Here is a 21,623-nt window from a genome sequence, read left to right on the forward strand (position 1 = left end):
CCACCCGCTAGGCTCAGTGATTCACTAGTAGGATAACTCACATTATTCAGTACATAGTTATACTCAAGCTGTGATTTATGGCAGTGAAAGATACAAAGCTAAATACACGAAGGGGGAAGGGCTGATAGGGTAATGTCTGGAGGAAACCAGGCACAAGCTTCCAAGAATTCTTTCCCAGTGGAGTCACACAAGATGTGCTTATTTCCTCCAGTAGTGAGTTAGGACAGCACAAATGCAATGTCCACCAGGAAAGCTCACTAAAGACTCAGTGCTCAGTGTTTTTATTGGGGGCTGGTCACATAGGTACCCACTGCTTAGCACAGGGGTGGGCAAACTTTTTGACTCGAGGGCCACAATGGGTTCTTAAACTGGACCAGAGGGCCGGAACAAAAGCATGGATGGAGTGTTTGTGTGAACTAATATAAATTCAAAGTAAAGGAGCGGAGGGGAGAGCAAGAGAACCGGATAAAACAGCCGGATCTGGCCCGCGGGCCGTAGTTTGCCCAAGGCTGGCTTAGCACGTACCAAAGCTCTAGACTCTGAGAAGGAAAGTAACTGTTCAGTATAAACCACATTGCTTATACAGTGCTGGCATAGTGGGCCACTCCCTTCTGGGATCAATGGGAGCCCTCTTCAAATCCAAGTTCCTAGACACCAGCCAATGGCCAACCTTGCAAGCAGGTCTTTCTGAGGACAGCAGTCTCAGGCCTACTGTGTTACCTCTCTTTTCCACACATGTACCATTTGTTAAGTACAAAGGCATGTAATCTTTGGGATAGTTACTTTAAAAGAACAATTTTGAAAAGCATATAAAAAATGATGTTGAGCCTCCCACCCCAAGCTCTTCCCAGGTTTCACTGTGAGTTCTCTGTCCCTTTGACTTTCCTATCTATTTATACATAAAGTTCACCCACAAAAATGTCAGTTTTTCAATAGAATCATGAATTATCCCAGCAATTAAACCCAATTAGCGTTTGTGGGGGCCTTTGGGAGCCAGGAGCTATTAGTGTGAAAATGCGCAGGCACCCCAGAAAGAGAGCCCCCCCCCCCTCCCATCCCAGCATGCCCAGTGGAAACAGGAGACAGCACTTGCAAGGCAGGGGGCCTCGCTCATGAAGCTCATTTGAGCTGCTGTCCCAGCAGCCTCAGGTGAGAAGCCTGCTGGCAGCGCTGGCTGGGAAGTGTATCCCAGCTCCCTGCTGTCCTGGGGCCTGGGCCAGCCCCCAAAGTGCCCATCCAGGCCTCCAGGCCCTACTCAGGGAAGAGTGTGAGGCATCTCTGCAGAGTTTTCATTAGCCTCCGCTGCCCCTGGCCTGGGCTTAAGTCACCCAGAGTGGCGGGGGTGGGCAGGGCTGGGATAGGGCAAAGAAAAAAAGGATGTTGGGTCTCCACATACAAAAACTTAACTCAAAATGGGTCAAGACCTAAACATAAAAAGCTAAAACCATAAAACTCTTAGAAGAAAACAGAGGAAACACCTCACAACATTGAATTTGGCAATGATTTCTTGGATGTTACATAAAAACAGACAAGAAAAAGATAAATTTGACTTAATAATTTTTCTGTATCAACACTATCGACAGCATAAAAAGGCAGCCCACAGTTTAAGAGAAAATATTTATAAATTATCTGGTAAGGGTTAATATCCAGAATTATATAAAGAACACAACACCTACAACTCAACAAAAACAACCCAGTTAAAAATGGGCAAAGAATTTAAATAGATATTTCTCCAAAGAATATATGCAAATGGCCAATAAGTTCAAGAAAATGTACTTGTCACTAATCATTAGGGAAATGCAATCAAAACTGCAATGATATAACATTTCACACTCTTTAGGCTGGTTATTATTTTAAAAAATAGAAAGTATTGGTGAGGATCTGGAGAAATTGAAAACTGCATTGCCAGTTGGAATATAAAATAGTGTAGCCACTGGGGAAAATGAAATGGCCATTTGTCACATTAAACATAGAATTACTATATGATTCAGCATTTCCACTTCTGAGTACATACCCCGAAGAACTGAGGAAGCAGAGATTCAGATGTTTGTATACCTAAGTAGCTAAAAAGTAGTTGTGGATAATTATTCCACTTATATGAGGTACCTAGAGTAGTCAAATTAATAGAGATAGAAAGTAGAATGGTGGATGCCAGGAGTTGGGGGGAGAGTGAGAATGGAGTATTTTTTAATGGGTATTTTTATAAATTATCTATCTGATAAAGGTTAATATCCAGAATTATACAAATAATTTCAGTGTAGGAAAGTGAAAAAGTTCTGGAGATGGTGATGATGATTGTACAACTTAAGTGATTTTCTATGGACAGCATTGCTACATTTTTGCCACATTGGCAATTCAGAGTCTGAATAGTTCTCTGTAGATATATCTGTTGGCCTATTTCTGTTATTGATCTAGTAAGAGAATTTAGTGATATAGAATCAAGGTATGGAATTTAATGGTAAATGAGTGTGTGTGTGTGTGTGTGTGTGTGTGTGTGTATACCTATATATATATGTGTGTGTGTGTGTGTGTATATATATATATATATATATATATATATACACATACATACATACACATATATGATAAATGAATTTAATGACAGTGTTTAGTTTAGTAGTAGAGTGTACTGATAACTAACTATACACTTGTCTGGATGTTGGATTTGGCATCATCAACACATTTTATGGTTGATTTCTTTCTTCTTTTCTTGACCTATAGAATTTCCTTGGAAAGCATGAGTTCCCTCCTACGGAAAATGTTCTACAGCACTTAAGAAAAAATTGTGGTAATAGTAAGATGATGTGATTAAATAGGCTTGATAAGTGGACTTTGGAATATGTGTATTTTTAAGCTTCCAAAATAATTACTGATGATACATGTAGTACATTTTTATGACTTCATTGTAAAACATTTAGATTTATTTTCCCTGTTTTCACCAGGAAGAGTGAACCCATGCATGCTTTGGTAAAGTACTTAAATGTTTTTTTATTCTATTTTAAAAATTTTGTATTGAAATTGCCAACATAATCACGAATGGTGGCAATAGTATTTCAGAGTCAGTGTAGCCATTTCATCACCCAGATTTAAAGCCCTTAAATTTAAATGGTCACCATATTGCTTGCATTCATTTGGTAATAATTCATTTAGTAATAAGTTCTTTCCTATTAGGTTAGAGTGTAAATTAGAACCATTTTCAAAGTCCAGTTGTTGTCTTGTTTTATAACAGAAACTTCTTTAATTTCTTTTTTAAAGTAACATACTGTTCAAAGTTGCAGTTTTACTAATAGTAAGATGGACATTTAAGTATGTGTTTTCTTCAAATGTTTAAAATATTTAGAGCATTTAATATTTAGTTGGTATCACTTAATTTAAAGTTACCCATTTAACATTTATGTTTGATGTATTTAACATTTAATAAAAGCAAACTTTACAGTACCACTGCACCTGTAATACTTCCTGCAGGTTTGATGGCATTTTCCAAGTATACTAGTAAATAACCTACCAGTGTTTATGTGGTGTATACAATGGATGGTATTTCAAAATTTTCCTTTCTACTGGTTTTTTTTTTTGTTTTGTTTCATATATTAATTTGTCTTTAGTTTTAGCAGATCCACCCTACATTTCTATCAGGAATTGAGTTCCATAATGTGAAAAAATAATTTTAACCCTGGCCGACGTGGCTCAGGTGGTTGAGCATCATCCCATGCATCAAAAGGTCACCAGTTTGATTCCTGGTCAGGGCACATGCCCAGCTTGCCTGCTCAATGGGAGGCAACCAATTGATGTATCTCTCTCACATCGACATTTCTCTCTCCCCCTCTCTCTTCTCTCTAAAACCAATAAAAACATATTTTAGGAAAAAAATAATTTTAAAACTCTATTAAATGAAACTTGAGTCTCATTGGTTTCAGCCATACATCAAATTAATAGAATCCTAGAATTGTGGAGATTCCTTCCTACATGTTCAATTACATGGTTATTTATATTAAAAGGCTACATTCAGACTTAGCATTGAATAAAATTGGAAATATGGACTAAGACATTATTTTCTACATGGACTAGCAAAGTTCCAGGTAATTTTAACATACATTATTGCCACAGTGTGTGTACCCCCACTTTGGCATTCCCAAGAGAGTTTTGAACTTCTCTCAGACTATATTATTGGAACATCAAAGAGCACTTTAGCTATATCAACTGGAATATACACATAATTGTGTTTAGAGATAACTAGAGACCTAGAACTAAGACTATCACACACACACAAAAAGTGGAACCAGAAATTTCCACTTGACTTTGCCTGATGCCAATGTTAATTCTGGTAAAAGGAGATAATATGTGTAACGGAGATGCTTAATATAACAGGTTAGTTTCTTAAATAGTTCTCCAGCCAGTGTTCCACTATTAGGAAAGAAAGCACCATAGTGTGTGTATAAGAGAGTTGTGAACTTCAAAAGCACATGAACTTGAGAAACACCTTTTGTCTTGTTTGTGTAAGAGAAACGGGAGAAATGGCAAAGGGCTTCCCGTACCAACCTTGCCTCTTTGTGGTTGAGCTTCAAAGAGAAAATGTTGCAAATGGCTCCTGCTGAGAGTCCAGCAGCCCCCAGGTGCCATGGGTGATGAGGATAGGCCCACCTCGGAGGAGATGAGAGGCCCACAGCCAAGGGTGGGAAGGGTGGTTCAGGCTATGGGAGGAGGGAGAGTCTGAGCAGAGAGAAGCATGTTCTTACAGTATAGGAATCCTAGTACAGGATACACAGTGGAACTGGCCCAGGGTTGGGCCCCACCCACCTCCCCTAACCACCCGTGCCCTTCTCACATGGCATGGTCCCTGCACTGCCCCTTTGCTCTGGCCTGCAGTCCCCTTGCATCCTCCTCTTCCCAGCCCTCAAGACTTACACCACAGCCCGGCTGGCATGGCTCAGTGGTTAAGTGTCAACCTATGAACCAGGATGTCACAATTCCATTCTCAGGGCACATGCCCAGGTTGCGGGCTTGATCCCCGGTGTGAAGCTTGCAGGAGGCAGCCAATCAATGATTCTGTCATCGTTGATGTTTCTATCTCCCTTCCTCTCTCAAATAAAAACTTTTTTTTTTTAAAGACATCACAGCTGAGTCAGGTGTGTGCGTGTGTGTGGTCCTTGTATCAGGACATGCATGTTATCACTTGGGATTTGGGGAGCTTGCCCCACTAGCTTCACCAACTGAGAGGCAGGACCTGCGTTGTCTGCTGACCACATAGTAAGGATTCAAATGTCTGTTGAATAAAGTGGGAGGCCAGGCCACGCAATGGTGGCAAGAGGGGCTAATCAAGTCAAGAGAGCATGTGCCATCCCCCACCATCTGATGCAGACCCTCAGGATGGTTGGGGCCCCTAGGCCAGTGGTTGGCAAACTGCGGCTCGCAAGCCACTGTTTGCCGCTCTGTTGACTAATGAGTTTGCCGACCACTGACCTAGACTCTCAATTCCAATTACAGGCTGTTGTTGTTCCTTGTGATTAAGCCCCTATCCCAGTGGTTGGCAAACTCATTAGTCAACAGAGCGGCAAACCGCGGCTTGGGCCATAGACTGCTGGCTGGCCCCAGTGCCCTAGCCCTTGTATGGAGTGGATGGATGACCACCTGGCTGTCAGCTGCCTCCTATTCTCTAACCTGACAGCAGGTGGCTCTGTTCCCTTTCATTTAGCATAAGGAAATGCTCTTTCACTCCATACCACTGTGCTCCAGGCTGAGTCCTTTTCAGCCAGATAAGTAACCACTGTACCAAGGGCAGTGGTTGATTGATTAGCAGGAGCATAAATTTACTCACTTGCTCAGAGGTCTTGGAATAGGCTGTTACAAGAAGAACCATTGTGAGGGGCGACCCAGCCACCAGACAAGCTTTGAGAGCTCAGCTGCCCAGGCCTAAGTTTAGGTGTCCCTGTCCAACCTGCATCAGGAAACCTCCTCCCCCAGGGTTGTGTGTCACCCCAGGGAGCCCTTCTCTGCTCACTCTGTAAATGTGTTCACAGACGCAGTGACCACCTCGCAAGGCAAATCTAATGCTGTCATCTTTCTACGTAAGTTCAGAGTCAGAACTTGACCTGAGGCCCTAGCAGTCTCCGGGCCTCTCATCACCCATCCTTACTAGCAAGTCCATCGCGGGCCACCTTTCAAGCCCAGGCAAAGAGCCATTCCCTCTGGTCCCAGGATCTTTGTGCGAGCCTGCTGCCTCCCTCCTCCCCTGTGCCATGCTGTTCCTCATCCCGTAGGTCGTAGTATTCACTCCAGTTTCTCATTGATCCTGTGTCCTTTTTTGATTACTGTGAATCTCCCCAAGCGCCAAGCTTGTCCCCACGAAATACTCAATGACTGCACCTTGGGGGCGGGGTGAGAGCGGAAGACTGGTCTTAGCCTTTCACAATACAGGCACCGTAGCCCGCCTACTTTTTAACTTGTCCATTTGTTCCGCGAATATTTCAGGAGCGCCCCTGCATCGGTTGCAGTGCCCGGCCTCCCCCGGAGTCCTAGAGTCCATCTCCCCTGTGAGGGTCTGGCAGATGCCTCGCGACACGCCTCCTGGGGCGTAGCCCTTCCCTGGCTGGGCCCGCACTCCCTCAGCACTGTTCCGGAGACACGCATGGGTCGGGTCGCCTCACTGTTGCAGTCTCCTCTGAGGGCCCGGCTGCAGGTGCTGGCCCGTCTGGCTCCCCTCTCGGTGGCGCTCACCGCTGTCCCCGCTCCGCCGGGCTTCCGCCACCCGGGGAGCCGTGTGGTCCGGGCGGGGGCCTCCCGCCAATCCCCATTCCGCCCCTGGAGCTGCCACGACTCAAGACCTCGGCGGGTCTCGCGGCTGGCGAACTCGGCTCCGTAGCACGCGTCATGGTCCCGGCCCTGCGCGGCCTCCCGCGGCGCAGCCTCTGGCTGCTCCTGGGTGAGTAGGGCTGGGTCCCGGCTGCCCCAACACCCCAGCAACTCCCGTCCCCCTTGCCGTGCCCAACTCGCCCGCTCCGCGCCCTCGAAGAGAGGCGAGTACCGAGAGCTCACCGGTTGCGACTGGCTGGCCGTCTGGGAGCCGAGGTCCCCGGGCGTGGACAGGGGTCCGTGCAGGACTGCGCCACCCTCTGGGGACCGGGACAGCTTGGGGCATTGCGGAGGGGAGGGGGGCGCAGGGAGTTCTGAAAGGCACAGGGCAATTCTCCCGCACCCTGGGACTCACTGATTTTCAGGAGTAAAACTGCAATGTGTGGCCCCCTGCCCGCACCTCTGTGCCCCGCGGGCTTCTTTAGGCGACCGTGTGTGGGAGCAGGCACCGGGCAGATCAGGTATTTAGGAATCAGAACCACAGCCCTTTATCTAGAAATTAGTGAAAACTGAAAGCCTGACTAGCATACAGCAGTTGCTGACTTGCAAATAAACCTCCCAGGGATGTCTTTGCAGAAGCGGGCCAGCTGACTTGGGGATTTCCACAGCTCCTTTTCGCTGGGTACTTCAGCGCTTCAGGCTAATGGAAATTCTAAGAGGGACTCTGGGTGAGCTGGCAGAGTGTGCTGGCTCCCTCTCCAGGGGGTATTCTAAGCTGAAATCCAGTGAGGACAGGAACCAGCACCAGACTTGGCAAAATGTAGCAAGAAATTGTCTCCTTCACTTCCCTGTCCACAGTTTTCATCAAATGGTGAGAAACTTTTTTAAAACAGCTTTAGCTATTTGACTCAATTTGTGTGTTTAGGTACCATTTATTTATTTATTTATTTATTTATTCCTCTCCCGAGGATATGTTTGTATTGATTTTTAGAGAGAGAGGAAAGGGTGTGTGTGGGGGGCGGGGGGGGGGGGGGGAGCGTCAATGTGACTCACGTAGATCGATTGCCTCTCTTACTAGTATATGCCAGGACTGGGGATAGAACCCGCAATCTTTCCATGCACAGGGACAATGCTCCAACCAACTGAGCCACAGGGCTATTTAGGTACCTTTTAATAAAAGTAATTAAATAGGTCATTTAAGTGGAAGAATTCAGTGGCCCCGGAAGGCTCCCCGCAGCCATTACTGGTTTTTTTGGCCTTTCCCAGAAAGGGCAGTGTGGTCAGAAGCGCCTGATGATACTGGGGAAGGGGTGACCCCCATGCTATTTTTGCAGCTGGGGAGCAGTGTGGCTTACCCTGGAGATGGTCCAGGCACTGGGGAAGATGGGCTGAAGACTACCCAGGCGCTGTGCCATCCCACCTCTCGCTATTCATAAATCTTGCCAAGGAGGGTCAGATCTGCAGGAAACCCATAGCATCAATAGAATATCATCTGAAAACTGATCTTGCCACTTCAGTGTTTTGGCTGACGTTATGTAAAAAGCAAAATCTTAAAATAATATTGTCCTCTTCTTTTGTGTTAGGGTTCATTTGGCTTGACATGGAACTTACTGTTTTGGTTTCCTGAGAAATGAACATTTCTCTTTAGCAGGGTTGTGTCCTTTTTTTAAAAAAAATCATAAATAAACGTTCTCTACTGATGTGCCAAAGCTGCACCCTCTAAAGCGTGTGTAAATAAAACACTGCATGATCCCATAAGAAGACCTTCCTTGTTTACCAAGACGGTGATACAATGTTCTGGTGAAAATCCAAAGTCCTGTAATCTTAAATTATTCTTCGAGGTCTGGCTAATATTGTATCTTGGAAAAAACAAACACAACTTTATAAGGTTATTAATAAACTCATGTCATTGGAGCCCGGCAGTAGTTAGAATATGGAGCACAGAGTGTTTTCTTCCCAAGCTGTGGCTTTAGCCAGATCTCCTTGGAGATGAAAACTTTACTACCCAGAATGTCATTGCGGATTTTTTCTTTTTCAAGTTTGCTAGTTGTTAGGTTCTAGAACTCATCTGCAACAGTTTTACAATCAAGCTACTTTTCTTATTCAATCTGCTTGCTTTCTGCACATGGTTTTTGACATCTCACTATTCTGGTCGGACCACATGCATTTCAGAACTTTGTATGTAGCCACTGGAAAGTTTTTCATCGATCAGAAAAGAGGGCATTTCCAGACAACCCAGGATCATTCTGTGTGCGGTGTAAGCTCCTGATTACAAGAGCCCACCGCCACTCAGGAGAGTGGGCCCACTCGGACTTGTGGGAACTCCTCTGACATCTGTCCTGGGAAACATGTACCTTTCTTGGGGTCATGCTAGGGGCTGTGGGCTTCTCTTTGCAAGGCTGCTATTATCATTGAGATATCTGACTTTGTACATACACAGGTGTAGCCGTAACCTTCAGGGACATCCCAGTAAGTACAACCCATGTGACTGCTTCAGATGACATCCGAAGGCACTTTAGTCCTAGAGCCCAGATCTGAAGGATCTTAGTTGCTAATCAGCTCAGTGTGTCTGTTCACGCTCCCTGCAGGGAGAAGCTTCTGGATTCTGTCTCCGTTCCATAGGCACATGTGGTCAGTTCCAGGCCAGGCCTGTTGAGAAATGGTCCTGTCCACACGGATATGGTAATCAGCAACACGTCAAGGAAATGTTGAGTTAGAATCCTTTCTTCAGGCAAATTGCTCATTGAGAAAATTCCTTCCTCCTTATTTTTCCCCAGAATGAACCAATTTCACAGCCTCTACCCCATTCATACCCCACCCAGTATGACACGGGAGCCCGTGTGGATAGATTCCAGCCCTTGAGAGTGGAGCCTGGTGGGTAGGCTGCCAGCATCCCCTCCTTCAGGAGCAGAGCCCGTCTTTCCTGAGGCCCACCTGGTGTGGTGGGCTCCCCTCAGTGGGCCCTGGCTGCCCAGTCTGTCTCAGGGAGGGAATAGGACCCAGGCTGCACAGTCTGTTTCCTGCTGGAGCTGTGGGGCCAACTCTCTTTCCTCTTGGCTGGGGGCCACGGAGGGGTGGGGACACCTGTCCATCCTGTGAACCAAGGAGGGGTTGGGGCACCTGCCTGTGACCTGAGAGAGCTCTCCTGACATATTTCGAGCCCCTAGGTTAAGACCATGGGGTAGACTTTTCGGCCCTGTTACCCCATCACGTGTGAGCTGGGTGTGCCTTTGCAGGACAGTGCCTGGTGGTGGCAGGTGCTCGGAGGGGTCTGAGAAGGGCACGCCATCCTGCCCATGAGCCTCTTGTTCACTGGGGACTCAGGGAATGCCTCCTGAAGGAGGAGGTGCTTTAGCGGAAAAGGGTAAGCAGGAGCTGGGATGGGGGAGAAAAGGAGGTGGTGAAGGTGGCTGCTGTGGCTTTAGCGCCCATGCCAGGTCTATGCCGCCTGCCTCTGCCCTGCAGCTGCTTCCTGGCGAGTGAAGAGATACCCATGATGCTGACAGGACTCTGCCCTGTCCACAGCACCACATCAGGGGTGCCCTTGGGCTCCCACTCCCTCCCAAACCCCCCAGAGAGATGTCCTGGTCACCAGCCCTCTCTCCCTCCAGGACAGGGCGACCTTGGGCTGGGTAAGGTTTCTAGAGAACTCATCTGTTCTCTGTGAGGAGGGTTATGTCAACACAGCAGGACAGGAGGGCTCCAACCTAAATAGGCACTCAATTCATTTTAACATAATGAAGTTATTGTCCATGGAAAGCTTTTCTTTCCTAAGATTGTCTTATTTTACTGTTTGCTTTGACAGCGAAAGACATCACTTCCATCACCATTTACAGCGCAGATCCTAAGCGGCTCTGTTGGAGCAGGGCCCACAGAGACACACTAACCAAGACTCCGCAGGGGACCTGGAGCCCGGGCCTGAGCCTCCCAGCCAGGCTTCTTTATTCTCGTGAGGCCTCACAGGGTCTCCTTTGTTTAACTCCCTGATGGCTCCCTCTCTTTCTCCCTTGTGGGTCCCCACAGTGGATTCTATGGAACCAGAGGCCAGAACCCCAGCCATCCTCATCTTCCACCTGGCTCACATCCACTCTGCCCTCTGCTCACTGTCCTCCAGTCTCACAGGCCACACCACCTCCACCCCTCCCAGGTGACCGCCCACACCGGGAAGCCTCCTCTGGCCACCCCATGCACCACCCTGGGGTGGTGACCCTCTCCTGTGCCCCTGCAGGCTCCCTCAAAGCCTCCATCACACCACAGTGGCAGTGCCCCCACATGTGCTAGGCTTGAACCCCAGCTCAGCCCACCTCTGGGTCCCTCCTGTCAGCAGCTTCTGAGTGAGCACAGAGTTTGCAGATAACCAAGGGGCAGGAAGCAGTGACCCACCCATGGCCTGGGCAGTGCCCACCCTGCTCCTCAGGGCTCTGCACCCCACGCCCTCAAGGCTCATCAGGAACGGTCCTAAACCACACATCACTTGAGAAGGCAAAAGGCAGCGAATGACAAGCAAATAATTAAATATTAACACCTGCCATATGGTCATATGTCAACGGGAATAAAAGCAGTTTGCACGTCACATCACGGGGAAGAGGTCTAGAAAGCATAGTCACTTAAACAGAAATCTGGTGACGTTGACACTGGGTTGGCTTGCTCCCCATGTGCCTTTACTGCCTCTGGAAGGTTCCATGGGTCCATTTGTAAGACGAAAGGGCTGCCGGCTGGGTGGATGGCCAGGTAAGGGTCTCCGGGAAAGCACTAAGCCATTTCTCCTAGAAACCACTCTGTCCCACACAAGTGGGTCACATAGTGTCATCACCAGGAGGGATTTCTGGAAAGTAGAATCCCGGGCAGCGCCCATAGGAAGAATGGCCCAGCTGGGGGGCCGAGAAGCCCTACTCCATGTAAACAGGTACATAAATGGTGCTGCTTATGCAGAAGAAATAAGCCGAGGGCGGAGAGCTGGAGGTGGGGGCTGATCAGAGCCCCGGGGAGCTTGGGAAGAGCCTCCAGACCCAGGGCAGTTATGCAAAGGCCCTGATTCGGGACTTGCTGGAAGCCTTTGTGGTCAAGCATTTGACCCAAGGCTGGGCTGGAGGACTCATCCTCTGGGCCAAGGTAGATAGCTCAGATTTCATTCCAAGGGCAAAGGGGAAACCTGCAGGATACTAAAGGAGGTGATGAGAGTTTGGTTTAAAGCCTTGGGCTACTTCGCAGTGTGGGCTGGGGTGGGAGTGCAGGCAGGGGACCAAGGGAGGGAGACTGGGTGGAGTGAGGACAGAGGATTGAGATGGAAAAAGTGGAGATTCCAGAGAGTTCCAGAGGTGAAACTGAAGATCGGCCATGGGCTTGGGCCTGGGCAGTGAGGAAGAGAGTGGGGGTGGGGGTCAGCCAGTCTCCTGGCCCCAGTGGAGGGTGGGAGCTAAGACTTCAGAGTTAGACCCAGGGTCCCAGTCAAATTCAGATTTCAGATCAATGACAAATAGTTTCAGTTTACATATGTCTCATGCAATTGGGGAATACTTGTACTAAAAAAAAATCATTGTTTATCTGACATTCAAATTTAACTGGGCGTCTTGTATTTTTGCTCACTGAAGCTGGCAGCCCCATCCACAGCGGCCACATCCCCTTAGACACTCAGGGACCATGGCAGGTAGACAGGTGTTGCACAAGTTCAGGGCACAGAAGAGGGGTGTGGTTGGAGAGTTTGCAGTGAGAGCCTCGGATGGGAGGGATGGTCCTGATGTTAAATGATTCTTCCTCACATTGTAAAGGCATTTGATTCATCTGGGATGCCCCTGGTTTTTGAGCCAAATGTCTGTTGGGATTTGGACAGTAATTGCACTGACCTATTAATTGATGGGGAGGATGAATATCAAGACCACTCCTCTGCCTTTATGGACCTGCAGATTACTGGTTCAATGTCCAGGAATCGTGTGGGGTTTTGGCTGCTACTGTGAGTGGGATCTTTTCCCAGTCTATTTTCTAACTTGTTGCTGGAACAGAACAAAGCTCCTTTTTTGTACATTTGCTCTCTGGTTGGCCTTCTCCCTGTACTCAGTTTCCCACAGAGCTTGCTTCTTGCTTTGTTTTCCTTCTTCCCCACTCTTGGCTTTTCAGATAGGTCACCTGTAAGGAAGGCCTGCCTCCCCAATCCCTCCCAATTTTAACTCTGTCTTCTGACTCTCTGCTGAGTTCCTGCATGCTCTGTTCGGGAATCCACACATGCAATCCCTGCCGGCATGTTCCCATGGTGAGTTGTTATAGTGGAACCTTCTTTAACCCACTCAGTGCTTTTTAAAATTGTCTTAAAATACACATAACATAAAATTTACCATCTTAGCCGTTTTAAGTATACAGTTCAGTGGCATTAAGTACCTTCACATTGTTGTCCCACCATCACCATCTTCCCAAACTAAAGCTCTGTCCCCATTAAACACCCACTCCACATCCCTCCCCCACCCTTCTACTTTCTGTCTCTGACTCTGGCTACTGTAGGGGCCTCATGTAAGTGGGACCATACAGAATTTGTCCTTTCGTGACTGGCTTATTTCACTCAGCATAATGTCCTCAAGGTTTGTTCATGTGACAGGATTTTCTCCTTTTTTTTTTTAACATGTTTTTATTGATTTTTAGAGAAAAAGGAAGGGAGAGGTAGAGAGAGATAGAAACATCAATGAGAAACATCATTGATAAGCTGCCTCCTGCACTCCCCCTGCCCCCGCCCCCGCCACCGCCAATCACTGGGGACCGAGACAGCAACCTGGTTCTGTGCCCTGACCAGGATTCGAACCCATGACCTCTTGGTTCCTGGGTCAACATTCAACTGCTGAGCCACACCAACTGGACAGGATTTTCTCCTTTTTAAAGCTCAATAATATTCCATTGTATGTATGGACCATATTTTGTTTATCTATTCATCTGTTGATGGACACCTGGATTGCTCCTATCTTTTGACTATTGTGAATGATTCTGCTATGAACGTGTATGTGTGTGTGTGAATATCTATTTTAGGCCCTGCTTGCAGTTCTTTGGAGGTATATATCTACAAGTGGAATTGCTAGGTCATATGATAACTCTTATGTTTAACTTGTTCAGAGCAGACTCTTCTCACAGCAAATGCACCATTTCCATTCCCACCAGCAGTGAACAGGGGTCCACTTTCTCCGTGTCCTCTCTGTCTTTGTGCTGGTAGCTTCCTGGTGGGCATGAGGCTCCCCTCGGGGCTCGTCGAGTGGGATTTAACCTTGTCAGGGACAATACTGTGGTTTATCGTTTTCAGGCTGACGTCATCTGACTCCACTGCTCACCTGTTGGATGCCAATTCTTTTTTTACCTGACTTAGCATCCCATTTTCTTGTGGATTCAGGGGACATATTAACAGGTCCCCCACATCCAGCACAGAGCAGGCACCTCAAGGAGGGGAAGGGAGGGGACACAGCATCTCTAGGCCAGAGCCAGGGACAGTGGCTGAAACTGACCAGGAGGACCAAAAACAGGTGATGGCCGGGAGACTGTTGGCTCAGGTCTACGAGGGCTGAGGAAGGTTTGCAACATGCGTGACGCTGACCATCAGAGAGCGGGGCAGGGGAGATGGGGATTGACCAGGCCTTGACAGTTGAGTAGGAGTTTTTACTGCATGTACTTTTTGTTTTTTCAGTTTGTCATTGTCTTGGTTTTGGTTTTCCTTTTTCAGAACAGGCTGAGGAAGATTGAGGGCAACATGTTCAAACTGAGTTCTGTTTACATCATTCTCTGGGGCCCTCAGTAACAGGCGGGCATGTGGCTTCCTGGGGATTTGGCTCCTTGGGGGGGTGGCAGGAACCAGGGGGTGTTGGAAGTGGTGGTTCTCACCCTGAGGGCCTGGCAGGGTGAGCGGAAAATGATTCGCAGCTGAGCCAGAACCTGCCGAGGAAGGCTTTCTCCAAAGGGTTAGGGGAAGATGTGCACAGAATACAGAGATACTAGTTTATAAAGTGTATGTTTTTTACTTGTGGACAATATAGGGGAACAAAAGGCAGAAAATAAAGATCACCCATCTGACACCACTCAGAGATAGCCCACTCATGATATTTTCTTCACATTCATTGTTAAACAGCTTTATTGAGGTATTTGACATGGAATAACTGAATATATTAGAGTGTACAATCTGAAGCGTTCTGACATACGTGTACACCTGTGTGGACTCAAGACTGCGCAAATCTATATCCACCACCTTTGAAAGTGTCCTGCGAACTTTGTCACCTTCCTGTCCTCCCCTCTCCCCAGCACCCTCCCCCTTGTCCCTGCTGGACCCCAGGGGCCCGAGTGTTCTGTGAGTTGCTGAGGGTGGCTCACACTGAAACCTCAGGGATGGGCCGCTCATTTTTCGGCAGGACCCCTAAACTGAATCCTCAGGAAAGCAGCCCTGTAAGTTCACGGGCGGGGGCGGTGGGGCGGGGGGGGGGGGTGAAGAGAAGTGGGGGCAGGAGCCTGTGTGGCCTCATCTGTGCTGCCTGGAAGGTCAGTGGTGTGTGGGTCCCTGCAGGCACCCGGGCTGCTCCCCACCCCAGTTCACAGGCACCAAAGGGGAGGCCCTATTTTTAGCCCCCAGACTGGTCACTCTGACCAGCGGGCCTCCCAGTGGAGGGCCCTTCCCCAGCTCCTCCCGCACCGTCACCGGGCTCCCCCCAGCTCTAGAAGGATGACGATGGGAGTTCTGTGGTTCTCTCTGCAAACGTGGAATCAGCCGCAGCAGGACGGCCCTCCTGCCACCTGTGCAGACAGACTGGGCGGCTTAAAGTGAGGCCCACTCGGTTCGCACTGCTGGGCCCTCATCTCTCCTTAGAAACCTGGATGTCCAAGGTCTCCATGCACCTGTCCTTTGGCCTGGAGCCCCGTGGACCTGGGGGGAGCCGGCAGTCCTGCCTGTCACTGTACTAAGGGATCCCCCTGCCTTCCTCTGCCCGTGTCCTCATCTCAGGGGCTGTTTCCTGCTGTGGACAGAGGGGCCCTGTCTCTGAATTCCCGATGGTGCATGTGCCCGACAGCTCCTGTCCTGACTCACAGAATGCGTGTGTCTGCTCACGGCCTTCGAAGCCATGATGAATGAATCAATTTGCAATCTCACAGGAATGGAATCCAAACAGTTGGCTTTAAAACTCTGGGCAATTTTATTCAGCTTTAAACTGTAATACTGTCTCTCTTTCTGGCAGAAGAAACTGCATCAGGCTGGTTAAGAGAAGTGAGCTGTTCTCCTGCACCTAAACCACTATGGTTTCAGGCTCCCCAGCAGCCGGCCAGCCTCACCCACAGCAAGGCCATTCTGGCTCCCCCAAGGCAGGGAGGGAAGTAGGGTCTCCATCCCCAGAGATCAGGGTCCCACCCTGGGGAGGCAGAGGTGAGAAATGCAGCATTCAGGGGGACCAGCTCAGAGCCCTGCCAGGGTCAAGGCCAGGGACTGGGGAGGGGCGGGTCCTGCTCTAGGGTGAGCACTGAAGCTGCCAGACAGGGCAGGCCAGTGGGGTAGGGGCAGGGCTGTGCTCTGTGGCCCAGAGGTCTCAGGGAGAAATTGACCAGAATGCACTGGGAGGGACCGGGGACAGGTGGAGGGGACAGCAGCACTCCTGGCCCTCAACACCAGCACTCTCTGCTGGTGACCAGTAGAGGTGCCCTGCCCTGCCCTAGCGACTGGCTCTGCTGGACGATCTGCCCTTCTAGGAACTTGGGAGCCGCGAGCATCCTTGTGACGGATCTGTCCAATGTCGTGTCAGCCGAATGGCTCTGTTCCGTGCTGCAGAGAGCCCTGGCTGAGATGTGTGGTCGTCTTCATTCTTCCTAAAACCAGCCCTTCCAGACAGGAGGGGTCCTCCGAGCTCCGGACCTCTGTGGGTCAGTTGCAGGCGCCCGCCTCACGCCCACACAGAATGAAGTTGGGTGTTGCCATCTTGTTCTTTTGACGCATATTAACATGCAGAGCTGCTGGGAGGACATACATGTGTCAGAAACGAGTGGGAGGTGACAGGGTAGCACAAAAGGTCCTCAGAAAAGAAGGAAATGTTCTACCACCCAAATGAGGTGCTGAGGAAGTGGGCTGGGCCGTGAGACCGGGGAGGGGAAGGGAGAGGAGATGGAGGAGGAGGAAGGAGAGGTGAGGAGGGGTGGGGGGGGGGGCGGGAACCTTTGGGTCTGGGGTTTGCAGGGAAAAGCGACCTGGTAGGGAGACAGGGTGGGTCCTGGGGCAGTGAGGGGGTGGGAACCATCGGAGAGGCTGTCCTCGGATGAGGCTGGAGGGGTGGCTTAGAGTTCCTTCCTGAATTCGGTGTCTGAGCCTCCTGAGCTACCCAGGAGCCCTGGCACTTCACCTGTCCCACAGGTGGGCTTCCTTAGGGCAGAGGACCAGCATAGCCTGGGGGCAGTAGGTGAGCCGGCAGCCTCACCCCAAAGGAATCTGGGAAGGACACCGCCTGCCTGCCCCACAGAGAGGGGACAAAGCAGACCTTGGGCCTGAGGAGGAAGAGGAGGCCTAGGGTGGGGCCCGGGGGTCCCTGGCCGGCCTGCCCCGCCTCCACCCAAGCAGCCTCCAGTGAATTCAATCAGCAGTGCGCTGCTTGACCAACAATTTCATTTTTGATCAAGTGTTAATCAAGGCAGGAGGGTAGGACACGTCATGCCACAGTTGTCAGCTTATTTATAACCGGTAAAAATCAGACACGGGGTGTGAGCCAGGGCTCCGGGGGGTGGTGAGCCAGTCTGGACTGGTGGTACAGCCAGGTCCGCACCTGCCCTGGGACAGCACCCTGTCCTGCTGTGTCCCCACCACCACCACAGGCAATTCCTCCTCCTCCTCACTCAATGGACAGGCCTGGTGGCATCATGGCATCATGGGTGAGGAGCCTGGGTCCAGCCCCAGCAATCATTCTCGTTGCCTCGGTTTCCACATCTGTGAAGTAGAGGCATTGGGAACATGTCAGGAGTTGAGTGAGGATGAAATAGTGCATGCCTGTCAGACCCTGTGCCCAGTACCCCTGGACATCGCACTCTCGGGACAAGTGAGACCCCATGGCAGCCCCCCAAGTGCCTCTGGGATGGGAGCCCTAGATAGATGTGTATGTTTCAGACGGAAGAGCCCGGGCCTGCAGGGAAGGTGGGTGGAAATGCAGGGGAGGGTGGGCGGGGACGAGGCCGGAGGCTAACAGTCCCCACACACTGTCCTTGCAGTGCATCACCTCTTCATGGCCACCGCCTGCCAGGACGTCGACCACGATGCCATCTTGCAGGAGGTCTGCCTCGCCCAGTTCAAGGTGGACATGGAGGCCATCGGTAGGACGCTGTGGTGTGACTGGGGCAAGACCATCGAGTGAGTCGAGTGTGTCTACTGGCGGGAGGGACATGGCTGGGGGGACCTTGGGACCACAGGGCTTGGTGAGGGTTCTTCACCACAGTCCAGGGTGATGGACAGGCTGTGGTTATGGATGGGGGACGGATGAGGGGGAAGGAGGGGCCAGTGACAGGTAAGTGCAGACAATGAGGGGCAGGAGGCCCGTGATGACCTGGGATCTTGTACAGGGGTCCTCAAGGCAGCAGGAGATGGAGCATCTCGTTAGGGCCGTGTCCAGCTGTAGATTCCGGTAGCCCATCCAGGTGCAGGTGTCTGGGGACCGTGGAGAGCGCGGCCCAGTCCCCACGGGCCTCGTGGCCGAGTCTGGCAGGCGCCGGGTTGCAGGGATGTCCCTACTGGTTCCCCTGGTCCCCATGGTCAGGCCAAGGCTGTCCTTCCGCCAGTTCATGGCTAGGAGACCCCTGGAGTCACAGGGAGGCTGTCCTTGGAGGGGTGGCCCTGGCACCCCACAGAGGACAGCAGGCACTGAGCCTTCTCTTTCGTGACTCAGTCCTTTTACCAGAACGCCGCTCTTCCCACCCCACGGGGTGCATCCACTGCCTCCCTCTCCCCTCACAGAGGTTGGGGCTTCTCTGCTCCTGGGCCAGAGTCTCTGGAGCCTGAGCAGAACTTGGTGTGAAGAGGCAGGAGCCCTGGGGACGGTGGGGTCCCCTCATTCTTGTCCTTCAAGGTCTCATTTTCTAAACTGAAAAATTAACCACGGGTGAGAAATTGGGGGCAGGGCAGGGTGTTAAAAATCAGAACCACTTGTTCTTTAGGCAGATTGGCCTGTGCCTGGGCTGAGTGACTTGTTTAGTTTAAGTCAAAGGTTGTCTATCACTGTGATCCGTGGAAGAGGCCGTGCTCTCTCTGGGGCCTCTGGTCGCGTGCCCTGCCCCCGCCTTTGCGTGAGTGATAATGGGTTTGTGCAGCCAGTTGCAGGCTGTCACCTAGCAGAAGATGGGATAATGCTAGAGATGTTCCCACAGAAGCAGTGGTGATGTTACTCGAAACAGAAGCCACCACAGCCGGTTTCCAACAGTGGCTAGTTGCAAACAGGAATGATTATCACTCAGGCCCAGGAGAGTTGTCCGTCTTCAGAGCCCAGTGGTGATACAGCCAGAAACAGAAGCGTAGGATGGGGTGAGGGGGCCAGGAAATTCCTTTTATTTAAAAAGAAAATCAAGCCCTGGCTGGTGTGGCTCAGGTGGTTGAGCATCATCCCATGCACCAAAAGGCCTCCGGTTTGATTCCTGGTCAGGGCGCATGCCCAGACTGCGAATTCATCTCTGGTAAGGGTGCATGCGGGAGGCAGCCAATGGATGTTTCTCTCTGTGTGTGTCTCTCTCTCTCTAAAGTCAATAAAAACAATTTTAAAAAATAGTTTTAAAAAAAATCAAGATAATTGAGGGAGCAAGGAGCAAAAGCTTCTTATTCTAACAGCATCATTATACATTACTTAGCATATGTTACATGGCATGACTTGTTGCAGTGTCAGTACATGACAGATGTTGCATTACATGACGTGTTACATGACATGACATGTTACATTACATGTTGCCCATTCTTCCCCACATTCCCACCCACTTGCTGTGTAACCAATCTTATTCACTCTGCCTTTCCTTCTTGTATATCTTTTACACAAATGAGTAGGTGTAACCATTTTTTCTTACACCCCCCTCTTTGTAACATGAAGTACATTATACTATAGATTCTCTTCTTGCACTTTTTTTCACTTGACAGTATATCCTATAAATCAGACCTTATCAGCCTTCTCATTCATTCTTTTTTTTAAATTTTTTATTAAGGTATTATATGTGTACATATCTTACCATTGCCCCCCCACCCCACTCCCATACATGCCCTCACCCCCCAATGTTTTGCATCCGTTGGTTACTCTTATATGCATGCATATAAGTCCTTCAGTTGATCTATTATTTCCCCCACCTCTCCCTAACCTTCCTGCTGTAATTTGACAGTCTGTTTGATGCTTTACTGCCTCTGTATCTATCTTTTTGTTCATCAGTTTATAAATGTTTTTCATTATCCCCAAATGAGTGAGATCATGTGGTATTTTTCTTTCATTGACTGGCTTATTTCACTTAGCATAATGTTCTCTAATTCCATCCAGGTGCCTACAAATGGTAATAATGCCTTCTTTTTTATGGCAGCATAGTATTCCATTGTGTAGATGTACCATAGTTTTCTGATCCAGTCATCTGCTGACGGGCACCTAGGCTGTTTCCAAATCTTAGCTATTGCAAATTGTGCTGCTATGAACATAGGGGTGCATATATCCTTTCTGATTGGTGTTTCTAGTTTCTTAGGATATATTCCTAGGAGTGGGATTACTGGGTCAAATGGGAGTTCCATTTTCAGTTTTTTGAGGAAACTCCATACTGTTCTCCACAGTGGCTGCACCAGTCTGCATTCCCACCAGCAGTGCACGAGGGTTCCTTTTTTTCCGCATCCTCGCCAACACTTGTCGTTTGTTGATTTGTTGATGATAGCCATTCTGACAGGTATGAGATGGTATCGCATTGTCGTTTTGATTTGCATCTCTCGGATAATTAGTGACTTTGAGCATGTTTTCATGTGTCTCTTGGCCTTCCTTCTGTCTTCTTTAGAAAAGATTCTATTTAGGTCCGTTGCCCATTTTTTTATTGGATCATTTATCTTCCTTTTATTAAGTTGTATAAGCTGCCTGTAGATGTTGGAGATTAAACCTTTATCAGTGATAACATTTGCAAATACGTTCTCCCATACAGTGGGATTTCTTGTTGTTTTGTTGATGGTTTCTTTTGCTGTGAAAAAGCTTTTTATTTTGATGTAGTCCCATTTGTTTATTTTCTCTTTGGCTTCCGTTGCCCTAGGGGCAGTATCAGTGAAGTTCTTTCGGCATATGTCTGAGATTTTGCTGCCTATGGATTCCTCTAGTATTTTTATGGTTTCCCGTCTTATATTTAAGTCCTGTATCCATTTTGAGTTTATTTTTGTGTATGGTGTAAGTTGGTGATCTAGTTTCATTTTTTTGCATGTATCTGTCCAATTTTCCCAACACCATTTATTGAAGAGACTTGTCTTGACTCCATTGTATGTTCATACCTCCTTTGTCAAATATTAATTGCGCTTAGTGGTTTGGGTCGATATCTGGATTCTCTATTCTATTCCATTGATCTATATGTCTGTTCTTGTGCCAGTACCAGGCTGTTTTGAGGACAGTGGCTTTGTAATACAGCTTGAAATCTGGTATTGAGATCCCTCCTACTTTATTCTTCTTTCTCAGGATTGCTGTGGCTATTCGGGGTCTTTTTTTATTCCAGATGAATTTTTGGAGAGTTCTTTCTAGGTCTGTGAAATATGCCGTTGGTATTTTAATGGGGAGTGCATTGAATCTATAGATTGCTTTGGGTAGTATGGACATTTTAATGATGTTGATTCCACCAATCCATGAACATGGTATGTTCTTCCATCTGTTTACATC

General features: G+C 48.9%; 1 protein-coding gene across 2 annotated transcripts in view; it reads left to right on the forward strand.

Annotated features, from left to right (window-relative positions):
• Positions 1-6,401: 6,401 nt before the first annotated feature.
• RAMP1 (receptor activity modifying protein 1) overlaps positions 6,402-21,623 on the forward strand; it is a gene marked incomplete at its 3' end in the record, with an annotated part of 40,358 nt that continues 25,136 nt past the window's right edge. The window contains exons 1-2 of one of the 2 annotated variants that reach the window (XM_080670421.1): positions 6,402-6,916; positions 17,980-18,118. In XM_080670421.1, the coding sequence (XP_080526547.1) occupies positions 6,865-6,916; positions 17,980-18,118 (191 nt within the window). In that variant the 5' untranslated portion in view covers positions 6,402-6,864. Of the gene's footprint in view, positions 6,917-7,420; positions 7,658-17,979; positions 18,119-21,623 lie in introns of those variants that run through there. The other variant, XM_080670422.1, reaches the window with a different exon arrangement.

The sequence above is a fragment of the Plecotus auritus genome, assembly GCF_963455305.1.
Source record: "Plecotus auritus genome assembly, chromosome: 5".
Lineage (NCBI taxonomy): Eukaryota > Metazoa > Chordata > Mammalia > Chiroptera > Vespertilionidae > Plecotus > Plecotus auritus.